Source organism: Poecilia formosa, unplaced genomic scaffold, assembly GCF_000485575.1.
Source record: "Poecilia formosa unplaced genomic scaffold, Poecilia_formosa-5.1.2 Scaffold59, whole genome shotgun sequence".
Classification (NCBI taxonomy): domain Eukaryota; kingdom Metazoa; phylum Chordata; class Actinopteri; order Cyprinodontiformes; family Poeciliidae; genus Poecilia; species Poecilia formosa.
The window spans coordinates 914,831-929,869 of record NW_006799998.1 but is presented as its reverse complement, the minus strand read 5'-3'; the positions used below and the strand labels follow the sequence as shown (position 1 = coordinate 929,869).

General features: G+C 35.0%; 2 protein-coding genes and 1 long non-coding RNA gene across 3 annotated transcripts in view; all 3 read right to left on the bottom strand.

Moving 5' to 3' along the window:
• Positions 1 to 1,979: 1,979 nt before the first annotated feature.
• LOC103139308 (uncharacterized) lies at positions 1,980 to 4,001 on the bottom strand. Its single transcript, XM_016672371.1, has 4 exons — positions 3,702 to 4,001; positions 3,528 to 3,606; positions 3,227 to 3,308; positions 1,980 to 3,137 (listed from the first exon to the last, which is right to left on the bottom strand). The coding sequence occupies exons 1-4, from the start codon at positions 3,937 to 3,939 to the stop codon at positions 2,817 to 2,819; spliced, it is 720 nt and encodes a 239-aa protein (XP_016527857.1). The 5' UTR covers positions 3,940 to 4,001; the 3' UTR covers positions 1,980 to 2,816.
• Positions 4,002 to 8,474: 4,473 nt separating this feature from the next.
• The window catches only part of LOC103139307 (B-cell receptor CD22-like), a 47,934-nt gene continuing 41,369 nt past the window's right edge, over positions 8,475 to 15,039 (bottom strand). The window contains exons 14-16 of the mRNA XM_016672331.1: positions 9,631 to 9,709; positions 9,336 to 9,417; positions 8,475 to 9,253 (exon numbers count right to left, since the gene is read on the bottom strand). Coding sequence (XP_016527817.1) covers positions 9,077 to 9,253; positions 9,336 to 9,417; positions 9,631 to 9,709 — 338 coding nt within the window. The 3' untranslated portion in view covers positions 8,475 to 9,076. The remainder of the gene's footprint in view (positions 9,254 to 9,335; positions 9,418 to 9,630; positions 9,710 to 15,039) is intronic.
• On the bottom strand, positions 10,029 to 12,125 carry LOC107836452 (uncharacterized). The gene is made up of 3 exons (XR_001662353.1): positions 12,033 to 12,125; positions 11,576 to 11,839; positions 10,029 to 10,111 (listed from the first exon to the last, which is right to left on the bottom strand). It is a non-coding gene; the product is annotated as an uncharacterized LOC107836452 (long non-coding RNA).

Below are 15,039 nucleotides of genomic sequence, written 5' to 3'. Positions count from 1 at the left end.
GTACTGAAGCAAACACTCATGGTCGGTGTGCCAAGACTGATCGTCATGCTTACAGAAGGATCCAGTTTCACCATGACTCAGTGACAAATTTTACTACTCTCAGAAGTTTGACAGATGGCAACAGGAGATCTTTCCTGCCCACAGTCATCGCCATTTAAAATAACTCTAATTAAATGAATCACAACAATATTTAACTTCCGATTGGGATCAATTAAGTATTTTTGAATTTGAAGTTGAATGGTTTTCTAAAAGCATCTAGTTTATTTTGCTAGTGGTGTAGTCTGGTCATCCTTTGCCTTGATGTTTTCGGTTGGGAACATGGAGAGTTAACGATATGATGTTTTAGAATAAAGTACTTTGGTGGTTTGGTTAAATAACTACGGAGCCCCCCAGGGACATGGGGATTTTTTTTTCTTTTGCGTTCCCTGATCTGCTGCACAGAGAGCAGCCCTTTAAACCATTCAGACACGAACACAATGGAGACACAATCAGATGACTTATTACCCCGCGATAATAACTCAATAGTCCATGGAAAAACCTTATAAGCTTGTATTAAAGCAGAAAGTACGGCGGCCACCGTAAAAAAAGGCTTACAGTATCAATTATGCCGCATGAACTGATCAGTAGATTATTGCGAGGGAACGCAAAAGAAAAAAAAATTCCCCATGTCTCCAGGGGGCTCAAAAAAATTCCCCATGCCCCCTGGGGGGCTCCGTAAAATTACACTCAATGATCCCAGCGGATAACATTGACACTAGATGGCAGTGTGCACATATTCTACTGAAAATGAGTATGTTGCTACCTCAAGTAACCAAATAAGACTTAACTCCCACAACATTTAATGTGAATGGCAGGACCTTAAATAAGGCTGGCAAATGATGTTGGATGAAAGCAATATATTAAATGAGAAAATATTTTATTCATAGTATTAATTCACTTAGTTTTAAGTTTAGCTAATTAACTGTCTGGTTAGAGTTTAAGTTTGAGTTATTCAAATCCAAACTACTTTACCCACCAAAACAAACTCATGGTCACAGGTTGAGTAGGACCAAAAAATGGCCCTGGCATTTTTAGCCATGGCAGCCACCATGATTATTTATATATGTGAAGGTATATGTCGACATACTGGATGGTGTATGCATATTTGTTTCAAAAATTTAAAGAACCCACAGCAGCCCACAAGGAAGAGATTAAGCATTCATAAAACAAAAAACAAAAAAAAAACTGGCATGTTCTTTCACTACACAGAGACTTTCATCTTGTGAGAAATTACTACAGTGTATTGCATGGATTAGATATAAACCAGATAATCAAGTCGACGTAAAGAAACACTGCTAGAGATGTCTTCTCAGTGTGCTATAAAATAAACCGTTTATGCCAAGAGTACAACCATATATTTATGTAAAAAATAAGCTCCACCTCAAAGACCTTAAAGTATGAAAAACAGAGAGAATTTCTTCTCTTCTCCTCACACCAATGATACACCATCTGTTTCTGCACAGCAGTGTTTCACTAGTGTTAATAGTTTTAACACCTGCAACCTTTAACTTTATGGCAAAATAACACTAAGTTTGACACCAAGTCTTACACACACACAGTTTGTGAACAAAACTGTAGCTTTGTACACAAATCACACCGAACTCCATAGGCTACAACTATTATTCATGATTTAAAACAAGCACATATTCAGGAACCACTGATACTGAAGCAAGCTTTTGATTTTAACTTTCTCCAGTGAGCATTTGAGATAACAAGTAGCATTTATAAAGGAATGTGTGCCCATTTCATACACAAGCCAAATCAAAGTGTGTTAGAGAATAAAGACACTTGGGCTCAGTTAAAACATAAAAATAATAAAAGAAAGACACTAAACAAAGATACTATATTAAATTGTATTGCACTACATCAAGATTATATGACAGAACAGTTGCTAAAATGCAAATTCGTAAAACATGGATAGCTCAAATAAACACTTTAAAACAATCACAAACCAAACGGAGACCATGCAATAGTGATATTAATACTGTAAAGTACTTGGTTTTAAAGCATGTGATTGAAGTGAATTTAATGAAGTGTCAAACTATAACTAGATAAAGTTTGACTCTTCAATTGCAACTTTAATAAATGTTTATAAATATGCAGCACAAAGCACTGAGATACAGCACCCTCCACTACGACTGGCATCACAATGAGGAGGGGAAGAAACATCTTAGAGAAACTTGGTACTATCACCATTGCTTTTTGACAGCTCATATAAAGCCAGAAGACTGCAGCTGTGGCGTTAGCAAATACAGATGGTTCTAAAATATTCTGTCAACTTCAAATTAAGTGAATATATCATATATTGACAAGTTGCATCAGCTAGCTAGAGTTAAATGAGGCCTAAACATTACAATGTGAGCACAGAACAATTTGTTCTTTTCTGCAAGAACAAAATGACATCATTTCTTAGCTTTGGGAATTCTTGCAGCTTGTTCTCGACATCATGATGTTATTATTGTGTGAGTGGTGAGAAAATTGGATTAGTTATGGTTTCTATACTGACAAAAGCTGGAAATGGAGATGATTGTCATGACTTTCCAAGAGAAATGTTTTGGCCAAAAAGATCCTTGTTTCTACCTTGAGTAAAACAAATTCATAACAATATAACATATTGTTCTTAATTCAGTGTCAGCCAGTAGGAATTTTTTTTTCAAAACCTTCTTGACCATGTACTAGGACTTTAGTTTTTCATCTTATCTTTAGAACCACGCCTGCCACAGAGTGATAATTTATTCTGTGTTGCACATTTGTTCCTGAATTTAAGCTGAGCATATTCACTTCCTTACATATCTAGGCTTAACTTCTGCATACAAACTTCCCATTTCCAGTGCAGAGCTCACAAAAAGCATGTCTCCCCTCTCAAATTTCTCCTCCTCCACTAAGGAGTCGCCAGTGAGATTCATGATCGCATCATTCTCCGTCTTCTTTGTTTTGCTCTTTCTTGACCAATTCACACTGGCATAAACCACATCTTCACTTTTCTTTCTTGAACTTTCACTGATTTCATTGTCAGTTCCATTTGAAGGTTGGCCAATTCCTGCTTGACTAAGTTCAGCAGAGTTTGCATAAATTGCATCTTCAGTCGGATTTGGTACCTAAGAATGAAGGAAAAACTTCAGGAATAAAAGCCTTTCAGAAATAATAATGAAGAACAACATGACAATAGTATCGGTGGTTAACAAACCTGATTTTCCTCAGTCATTGGACATGCATTTGTGTCAATATCACCTCCAATCCCTCTAGGTTTGGGGTGTGTCTTTTGAAACCTGAAATATATGCTTGGCATTTAATATTCGTTTATCTTTCAATGATCGACTAAATGAGGCTTCAGAAAATGCAAGACCTTCTTCTATGGATAAAATAACATGCTACTTTCTCTTCTACTATATGTAAACAAAGGAGAATTTTGAATACAATCCAAAATTACAAAATGAAAAACTAAAGACAACAATTTGTCTGCAAAATATTCACCTCATTGAACCTACCAGATAAAAACCAGGAGTGCAAATACCACCAGTAACAAAGCACCAACTGTGGCAATGAAACCAGACAGTGGGATTTGACCTACAAGAAAACAGTATTATCAAAGTTACTCTGCTGCAGCTGCAGCATGAATTTGATTCACAAATTTAACCAATTAAAGAGAGAAAAAGTCAGACCTTGGTTTTCTCTTGAGCTCTCAAGGAAACTGACAAAAAACTGTTTACTGGCTGATCCCAAGGAGTTGGAGCTGAAGCACAGCAAGGTGGACAGATCTCTGTACTGTGGTTCATTCACAGTGATGATGGTCCTCAAATGTGAGCCATTTAGAAGCTCATTTGTAACCATCTGGCTAGATGGACTAACAGGTTGTCCATTCAAGAACCAATGAGTCACTGGAGTCGGTTTTCCCTCCATTTCACAGGAGCAATTGAGCTGATTTGCAGTTTTGGTGCAGTTTGATGAGAGCAGGATCGGTGGAGGGACTGGAATGAAAGCAAAGAATGTAATCAGTAATAAATGCAAAATAAATTTATATACATATATGTATATATATAAACTGAATGAAAATCAACACTTATTTTAAAATCTTGCTAGGATACTTTGTGAAGCTTTTTAGTCATGATTAGTTGTTTTATTTTGGTAGATTTAATGACTTCAGCAGAGAAAATGAAAAAAAAAAAACTCGATGATGAAAGACAGTTGTGTGCCAACATTAGAAGACCGGAGTGTTTTGGGGTTATGTGGGCAGTAACATGTTTCATCATCAAGCAGCAAAAAGGAAGTGGAAAAGCTGACTAATCAGCACACAATTCTTCAAAGGAGAACTATTGGATAAAAATCTTTGTGGAACTAAACGTAACATAAAACTGACTCCCAAACTGGGTGTCTAATTTTAAACCAGGATCCTCTTCATTGTGCTCTAAATGTAACATGACGTCAGCCTCACACACTGTCTTTGGTCATGCACTAAAACCCAGGTAGACTGGGAAACTATTCTGGTTGAAATCATAAAACATTATCGAAACTAACAGTGATCTCGTTTCAGTGTCTCTTCTCCTTGGTCTATCAACTAAATATATTAAAAACAAAAAAGAGTAAGATGTGTAATATCCTAAACTTTTGTGGTTGGAAGAATATTTTATTTCCAATAAGTTCCCTAGTATTATTTTGGAATACATCCCACTTGACTTCCTAACATGCCTCGTCCACTTAAAACCTCTTTGCATGGAAACCCTTTTTGGACTACGCTCTTAGACTTGGACTATAAAATGATGAAAATATGTATGGCTCCTAATTTTAGTTTTTTTCTTCTTTAAACTGCACTGCTGAACTTTTGCTTTTTGTTGTTTCGTTCTTAAAAACAAAAATTAATAACATATTTTTGAGAAAAAAAAATAAAATAAAACAACAAAACAAAAAACCAAAAGCAAATTATTTCAAATTTTACAGAGATAACTCTGGACATTGTTGACTAATTATTATTTTATTTTCTTCTTGTATCCATGTAGTTTTAAACGACTTTTACAAACCTTTCAGCAGGAGCTGTCATACTTTAAGACTGAACTAACCAGACGTACATTTTATTTCTGTCTTAAGGTTTCAGGGATCTATGCAAGTCTGCATTATGTTTGACACTGTCTTATTGTTGTAAAATAATTTATATCTACTTTGTTTGAAAAATCTTCTGTGTTTTCATCTATCATATAAACTGAATGTGAGGCCACACATCTGAAAACTTTAAGTTTTACTGATAAAAACTTACTGTATATTCACTCTAAAAAGTGTTTTTGGCTGTAGTTCATCTTATGGACTTATTTACATTAATTTAACTTAATTCTTTTGCTTTTGCTATGACAACTTACTTTTTTTGTGTTCATTCAACTAAAAACTTACAAATCTTTAACCTGAAGGAACTTTTCACTTTGACTTTACTTAAAACAATTGAGTTCAACGCCAGTTTTGTATCCTAAGTCTGACCAACTCAATTTNTGAGAACTAAAAGGGAATCTAAAATCTCCTGCATGGAAATAATGGGATGATCTCAGGTTATCTTGACAATGAACATGGATTCAATATTAACCATGCAACACATAATGTGTGAAGCACACTTATTTCATCATGTTGTAAGTGAACAATATATATTTATCGAAAACAAACAGCTTTTTTGTCAATATCAGCGTCAATGGAGATTTAGCTCAAGAACTGAAGACAAAAAAAAAACCATGATCACACTCAGAGTCCTTATAAACTAAAACCACATACGTCTATTAATACAAATTCCATTTATGCATATACATTAAATATTTATTTGCACATATCAATATGAAGATCATTTTGCTACATGTTTCTGCTTGACTCTCTTTCTTTGTCTACTTGGTGCCTCATTTTAAATAGAGATTTTATGAATCTACATCCACTGATGACATGGACAGTCGTAACAGTCACTAAAATCTGGCTGCACCTGCTGGTCTATCTAGTTACAGCACAAACCTCCACAGAAAGGATAAACTTCACACAATCACTCTGTTATGGCCTCAACCATTTGTTACCACTGATGTAACCGATGGTGGATAATTTTACACTTGCTCATAAGTGAGTTTTTCCTCACTTATGTTGTTTCAAGCAAATATTGCCTTTTGATTTCAATTTGTATTAGCAATGTTGATGGGATATGTGCAAATGTTTTCTTGGGGTTAAGTTTTGCATTCAGCACTAGCTGTTGAGTAATACATTTTAAACTTTTTGTAAGATATTTCACATTGTTTCTTTCTATAAAAGCGGGAAGGGAAGAAGGGCATTCAAATATCATGATGCCTCCACCATCTTGATGTCTCACTTTTTTTGTTTAACTAGTTTTTTATAGACACTCTTGTGAACATCACCTGTGACTCCATTCATATGAATATATCATTATATACGGCTCCTTCCTGCCAGAACCTGACCTCAGGTTCTTTGTGCAGATTCTACCACATCATGGCTGAGGATGTTTGATAATCACTGCTCATGAGTTTCATCACTTAGTGTCATAATACCTACTGAGCTGATTTCTGAATGTGACAGTAAGGATAGCCGAGTCAACGTCTTCTTTACAACACCAATTATTCACAAACTCATTGTGTTTTATAGAAAAACATTAAGAAAGTAAATGAGAGAAAATAAATAAATTCTACCAAAGAACAAGATACACTGTATTGTGGCTGGGAACCCAACTTAAAAGTGTTGACAATAACCTTATTTACATCAAAAAGAGTAAAGAGATTTTTTCTCATGAATTGCTTCTTTCAGATCTAAATAATCAAAGATGTTTTAAATTACATGATACACTCAATGATAGCAGCAGGACTGAGGTGGAACCAAATACTGTTTGTCTTAGCCTTAAATTTTCCATCATTGTGTCTCGTCCTGTCCTGCTTGATGTTTTGCAAGTTGTTGCAGCAAAGCTTTTAAACTGAAGTAGCTTCTCTATAAGCTACTGAATTATTATTTTATTTTAGAAGCTGAATAGATTTTTTATGTTTCCATTATAGAAAACCTTATTTTATGGTAATAGAGTAGATTGACACTAGATGGCAGTGTGCACACTGAAAGTGAGTGTGTTGATTTCTATTATCGAAAGTAACAAAAATAATAGGAAAATGTAAAACAAATAAATTTCCATATTCAAAATTAAGAGCCTTACTCCTCCAACATTTAATGCGATTGGCAGGAATTGTACATTAAGGCTTGTAAATTATGTTGGATATAACTATCTTGTTTGAGTTTAATTTTGATCATACTCAAACTACTTTATGTACTGAAGCAAACACTCATGGTCGGTGTGCCAAGACTGATCGTCATGCTTACAGAAGGATCCAGTTTCACCATGACTCAGTGACAAATTTTACTGCTGTGCTCTCTTCATGCAGGCTGCTTATGCATGATGTCTCAAATGGAGCTGACGTCTCCAGCCTGCCATGCAATAGTTTTGGTTAGCCTTTGTTTGCTTTTCGTTGTGAATTTGGCCTGGTGGGACCAGTTGTCCTGTTGTCGATCTTTTTTTTACAGTGCATTCTCTTTGCTTTTGTCTGGTATTAGTAGGGGCTTCAACCGCCCCGTATAGGGATGGCCCTCTGCTGTACCGTTTTGTTCTTTTTGGTCGGCTCACTAGGTCCATCTTTCGGTTAATACTTTTGGGGTTTTGTATTTTCCTCTCTTTTGTGGAACATGGGGGACTGAGGGTATTTAATTCTCTCTCCTTTTTCTTCACAGAAAATCAAAGCAGCTGAACCAAAAGAAAATTTCAAGAGAGTTTTAAAATAAAATAATTTTTTAACCCTCATTCTTGCCTCCATGTCCTCAAATATGTCGTGCCCTTTTTGGACGTATAAATTAGTAAAACTGCATTAGTTGAGAAGACTTAGAAACTTAGACTCAGTTAAATTTGAAACATGTAAGGTTGTTCCACTTGTTGCTGAAAAACTCTTTCTGTTCCAGGGGCGTTTATTGGAGAAAATGTCCTTCAGGCACAATACAGGATCTGTCCAGAAGAGGTCAGGATTGCTTGGTTATTGTTTCTATGTACAATTTGCTTTCCATTTTTTTCTTAGACAATCACAGTTCACTACTGCTGTCATTCCAGATGAGAGCAAAGTTCTCAGATCTCAGAAGTTTGACAGATGGCAACCGGAGATCTTTCCTGCCCACAGTCATCGCCATTTAAAATAACTCTAATTAAATGAATCACAACAATATTTTAATTCCATTTGGGATCAATTAAGTATTTTTGAATTTGAAGTTGAATGGTTTTCTAAAAGCAGCTAGTTTATCTTGCTAGTGGTGTAGTCTGGTCATACTTTGCCTTGATGTTTTCGGTTGGTAACATGGAGAGTTAAAGATATGATGTTTTAGTATAAAGTACTTTGGTGGTTTGGTTAAATAACAGATATTCAGGAACAACAGAAATTAAACAGTCAAGCTTTTTATTTAACCTTTTTCTAGTGTGCACTAGAGTTAACCAGTAATATTTATAAGGCAACGTATGCCCCCTTTCTACACAAATCAATTCAAAATGAATGACAGAAAACAATAGATAGGCTGAAAAAAAACAGTAAAATAAAAACTCTTAGCAAGACTCTTAACAAAGGCATTGTATTAAACTGCATTGCATTATATATAATTATTTACATAATAAAAAAGCTGCTAAAATATAAATTGATAAAATGTGGATAGCAAACAACTGGACAAATAAACATGTTTAAATAATAACAAATCAAATGTAGACCCGGTAGTACTGATATTGATATTGTACAAAGATACTCAGTTTTCAGGTATGTCCTTGAAGGCAATTTGATAATGCATTTGAGTGTAACTAGATAAAGTTTGATTATTTAATTGTTGCACAGTATTTAAATTTTAATAAATATCCGTTTTTAACCTGAGCATGTTCACTTTCTGCATACATTTCTAGTTTTAACTTCTGCATACAGACTTCCCAGTTCCAACAAAAAGCTCACACAATGCATATCACCCCTACTATCTTCTCCTCTTTGTAGTTTGTTTTGATATTTCTTGACTAATTCACACTGACATGAACCAGATGTTCAGTTTTCTTTCCTGAACACTCTCTGGTTTCTTCTACATTCTCATAAGTGGAGTTGGTGCATTTTATGCCAGTTCCAGGTTGGTGGTTTTCTGCTTGAGTAAGTGCAGCAGAGTTTGCATAAAGGACGTCTTTGATTGAGTTTGGTACCTAAGAATGAAAGGACAATTTCATTCACCTATTAGAAATGACAATAATGAAAGAATAAAAGAAAAAGTTGTAGTCAACAAACCTCTTTTTTCTCTTTCATTTGATATGCATCTGTGTTGACATCACCTCCAATCCCTCTAGCTTTATGGTGAGTCTTATGAAACCTAAAAAAATATGCTGAAAATGTCATACTATTTTTTTTCTTTCATTGATCAACTTAATAAAGCCTCAGAAAAAGCAAAATGCTTATAGTTGCAGAGATAAAATAACATATTACTTTTTCATCTTCTCTATAAACAAGGGGGAATTGTTACAGAAGCTACAAAATAACAAATTAAGAAACTAAGCAAAACACAATTATTTTTCTCTTCACTTACCAGACCAAATACAGCACGGCAAATACAAGGAATACAAAACCAGTAACTCTGGTGATTAAGACAAGCGCTAGGATTAACCCTGCAATACAGATTGAAGATTATGAGAATTATTTTTGCTGCAGCATTATTTTGGTTCACAATTTGACAGGGAAACAAAAACCAACAAAAAACAGACCTTGGTTTTCTCTTGAGCTCTCAAGCCAGCTGACAAAAATCGTTTTACTGGCTGATCCCAAAGAGTTGGAGCTGAAGCACAGCAAGGTGGACAGATCTCTGTTTTGTGGCTCATTCACAGTGATGATGCTCCTCAAATGTAAGCCATCTAGAAGCTCATTTGTAACCATCTGGCTAGATTGACTAACTGGTTGTCCATTCAAGAACCAATGAGTCATTGGAGTCGGGTTTCCCACCGTTTCACAAGAGCATTTGAGCTGATTTGCAGTTTTGGTGCAGTTTGATGAGAGCAGGATCTGTGGACGGACTGGAATGAAAGCAAAGAATATAATCAGCATATAAATCCTAAATAAATGTTGAAAAAAATATATTTTTAAAGTAATATTAAAATACACTAAATGAAATTTAACATGTAAATCTTGCTTAGATACATTGTGAACTCTTTAGTTGTCAAAAGTTGTTTTATTTAAATAAATTTAACATTTTTAGCATGAGGAAATAAAATAAAGAACTGAATGAAGGAAGACAGTTTTGTGCCAGCGGTGGAAATGTGGAAGTTTTAGAGGTTGTGTGAGCAGTAAGACATCATGAGAGAAAAGAGACATGATACTGCAGGTCTGGTGTTTCATCATGAAGCAACAAAAAGGAAACAGGAAAGATGATAAACAATCAACACAAACATCTTCAAAGGAGGACTGTCATATGAAACTCGGAACTAAAAAATAACACGAGTCACTTATGTATAAGCTTACAGAGATAACTCTGGGCAACATTAACTAAGTATTTACAGGTCTCTTGTTTTGCAACAGGTGACTTCCTACATCCATTTAGTAGAGAGGAAAGGGGAGAGTCTGAATGATTGACAGCGCTAATCTCTACACAAGGTGATTTCAGACTCTAATACTCGGGATCTCAAACTTCCTGTCATGATCCATAGCTCCTGATCATAGGTGATGGTTAAAACTCAGACCAGTACAATGAGAGCTTCACTAGCACAGCTCTTTCTTCGCCACAACAGAGCAAAGCAAGGTTTGCATTTCTTTAGATGAGGCCAAAAGTCATTTAGCAATCTGCAGCTCCATCCTGCTTGTAAACTCCTCCACTTGCTCACTAACTAGAAAGGATCTGTCCATCTTCTTTTCAGTGTCTTCAGTGTTAGAGAAGCTGACTCTCAAGATCAAAGTCATATTTGCTCAATTTGAATCCAACATGTGCCATGATTGAGCCTCTCCCACTGAAGACATGGAACCTAGATTAAAAAGATCCTCAAAGGGCTCCATCCTCTGTGTCAACAATCACCACCAAAATGAAACACAACCTGAGATGCTAACAGTTGGTTTCCCTCAACAAACCTGACGCTTTCCTCTGAGACAGAAACCGATGACCTTCAGCAAATGTCTCCTGAAAGCTGATTTTGCAGTATAAATCTTAAACGTGGCATATTTACAGCCCCGTCTCTCCTGGAACAGTTGGAAATTAAAGGTTTACCTAACAGGCTGAACCCGAGCTGCTAAGCATCAGATTCCCCTTGTCTTGGTGAGATTCCTCTGCCTTTTCCTCAAAATCATGAATCTGTTCTGATCCTGATCTAGCACACAGTCTGAACCACCACTTCTTGCCAAAGTATATAAGTAGAATCATCATTCAGGAAGTGAAGTGCCAAAGAACCCACACTGTCGGGATTTTAGGGATACTCAAACCTCTTCACTGTGCATGAAAGGAGTGTGAACAACTTATCAAATAGAAACATGTTCTCTAACGTCATACGTACACAGAACATCAATGTGACTGAGGTTGGAACGTTCTTATCCCACATCATTTTGAGCCTTGCAGAAAAAAATCTCTCTGTCTGTAGATACTGTAATGTTTAAAGTATTTCCAGTTCCAATGACAATTTCCTGAGCTCCTTCAACCTCATACCAGGTGTAATTCTGCTCTGCTGGGTTGGCATCACTGCTGCATGTCAGAGTCACATTGCTGTTCTCTAGAACCGAACCAGAGGGACTGACTGAAACTGTTACCTTTTTAGGGGAATCTAAAAAAATATTAATATTACAATGTTAATATGGGCATAAATGTAAAAGATATGTACATTTAAATATGTAAATATCTTTACAAAGTTATAACAGTTGAAGGACATTGCCTGTATATTTTCCAATTTAGCTGAAACTGATATAAACCGATGCTAATAGTGAACTTTATGTTTGTGATCTGAATTGTATACATACACAGAACATCAATGTGAGTGATGTTTGAATGTTGTTCTCCAACATCATTTTCAGCCTTGCAGAAAAAACTCTTTCTGTTCATAGATACTGTAATGTTTAAAATCTTTCCAGTTCCAAAGACAGTTTCCTGTCCTCCATCAGCTCTGTACCAGGTGTAATTCTGCTCTGCTGGGTTGGCATCACTGTTGCATGTCAGAGTCACATTGCTGTTCTCTAGAACCGGACCAGAGGGACTGACTGAAACTGTGACATTCTTAGAGGAATCTAAAGAAAAGGGCAAATGATACATTGTTAGTATGGACACTAATAAAATATCTTTACAAAGCTGTGACAACACAAGGACACTAATAGCATTTTTTTCCCAGTTTTTCTGACACTTCTGGAAACTTCTTGTGCGTATATAATAGACATTATCGATCTAATTAAGTCTTATACATACACAGAACATCTATATTTCCGAGGTTGGAAGACTAATATCCAATGTCACTTTTAGCTTTGAAGAAAAATAGTATTTGTGCTGCACAAACTTTTAATGTTTAAAATCTTGTCCTCCAACATCTCTGTACCAGGTACAATTCTGCAATGTTGGGTTGGCAACAAGTCATTGTTACATCAGTTTTCTCTAAAACTGTATCAAAGCCACTGAGTGAAACTTCTATGGTTTCAGGGAAATCCAAGAAGAGGTAAGCAAATTATTTGAACCCCATAATGTAAAGAAAGTTCATAGCAGGTATTTGTCAAAACAAATAAGCTAATATATTGTGAAACTAATCCAAGTGGGGCAAAAAAAAAAAACAACCTTTCACTGGGCTTCAAAATGGAGCAGTTGTGAGCACTGTTCCCTTGCAGCAAGAATGTCTTTCCAAATGCAGTGTACATGTTATCCTTGTTATCCTTATTCCTTTCCATGTACTCCTGTACTTTTTCCACAATGCAAATACATGCATGTTAGGCTAGTTGACATGCATGGGATGTTAACTAGATCAATTGGATTAAGTGTGCATTTGGGTTTATTTCTATATGTCTAATGAGTAACCCTATGATGGACTGATGACCTTTTCAGACTTTGCTCTGCCTCTTATTGAATGACTTCTAGAGAGATAAGTTCTATTTACTCTACCATGTTTAAATGCAGGTAATATGTGAAATGTTGTCTTAGTTTCTCACTACATGTAACAACAAATATGTTGTCAAAGGTATGTTAAGACAGTAAGCAATGGATATTTGTGATTATTCATGGCTGAGTTATTGATGCTGTTTTGGATTAATTTTGGTCGACTAGCCGCTCCTGGGAAGGCTCACAATTGTATCACATTTTCTCTATTTTGGCATAAGAGCTTCGATTGTCATAAGATTTTCAAAACCTTAGAAAAACACCTTGTTTTCCAGATTAGTGGGTGTCAATTCCTTTGTTTTACACCTGTTGAATTTCTTTAGTAATGGATTTGATGTTTAGCCTTTTGAGATCTTGAGCCCATGTACTTCAACAAGAAATGTTCTATTTGAGGTATTTTATGTTTGTACAAATTGGTCAATATTCAGGTGTGGTTAGTGATGAACTAAAAATTAACTGATCGGATATCCAAAGGCACTAATAAATGCCTTTGGAATTAAATAGAATGAATTTATATTTTTGATGTCTAACCGATTCTAACTTAACCAGAACATGGTAATTTGAACATAAGCTACAACAAATCTCCTTAGTTAGCTTCAAATTTACTTATTTATACATAACTGATCTGATTTTTATTTTTATTTTTTTATTTTTAATACTTCTTCTGACTGGTATTAAAATTTTACTAAGGTCTAATCTAAGTTGTTGACTTAAACTGAATACAAAATCTGTGAATGTAGCTGAAGTGGATTGGTGCCAAGTATGCTTTTCTACCTAAAAGACTTGGTGCTAATTAATACAGATAAACTAAAAATACCACGAGAAACAATTAGATTGTTGCACTGATTATGAGATTAGTATGAATAATTTTTGAGATTCCACTTTTTATAAAAACAGATTTTTTTACACTTCCTCCACATTGTTCTATTGTATTTTACATTGTGCATAACTTTTTTTATTATCAGGGATTACTTTCTTAGTTGAATGCAAACATTTCTGAATCGCAGCATTGTAGCAGTATTATTAACGTTGGGCTAAATAAAATAATTTTTTAAAAAACCTAATGCTTTATTAAATCAGTAAATCATTATCAGATATTAAAATCAGAGTGTTTATCTGAAACATGAAGGGTGACAAACAATTTGTATGGGTAACTAAGTTTTATTTAAAGAGGTTTATTTCCTCGTTTATTTCCTCCGGTTTGAATGAAGAACTATAAATCTAAGAAATTCTGTGAATTGTCCAGGCATACCTTTTATAATGATTCTTTTTAATATTATTGTTATTACTTATAAAATATTAATTTAAAAAAATATATCTTTTTGAACTTCATTTTTGTTGGTTCCCTTGTCTGATATCTGCAGTTCATGTTTCACGGCATTACAGTAAACTTCTTGAAGTAAGATAATTATGATTCTGCAAAGTGATTCACTGATCAATTTGATAAATATTTACCATTTTTATCCCAGTGCCTACTCAGGTCATCCAACAAGATAAATTCTCCCAAGTGGAAAGCTTGAAATTGCTGTGTGATTTGTGGATTTAACTTTTTTCTGAAGTACACTCTTGCAGCTTAACTTATAAGTTTTAGTTGTTTCTTTGTACTCTGATGAAGGTCAAACAACAGCATGTTAGAGAGATAAACATCCTGGCTTTAGTTTTCTCCACATTTAATTTTAAATGCATTTAACTATTAATCATGCAGTGCAATTAGCATTAGATTCCACCTTAAGTTTTTAGAAACTAAATAAACTTCTTTAAATGTTGCGTTTGACATCTCTAAATCTAAAAGCTAGATGTAAACAAATACCCTGAGTTTCCATATTAAAAGAAGACAAAGAAACTTACAGAGAACATCTGGAATTAAGCTTGTGGTAAGAGCTGCATCAGAGC

Coding starts and splice junctions, on each gene's coding strand:
- LOC103139308 (XM_016672371.1), bottom strand. CDS start 3,939: ATGGAGGGAAAACCGACTCCAGTGACTCATTGGTTCTTGAATGGACAA. Junction 3,309..3,527: donor GCACTCCTGGTTTTTATCTG/GTAGGTTCAATG, acceptor CATATATTTCAG/GTTTCAAAAGACACACCCCA. Junction 3,138..3,226: donor CAATGACTGAGGAAAATCAG/GTTTGTTAACCA, acceptor CTTCATTCTTAG/GTACCAAATCCGACTGAAGA.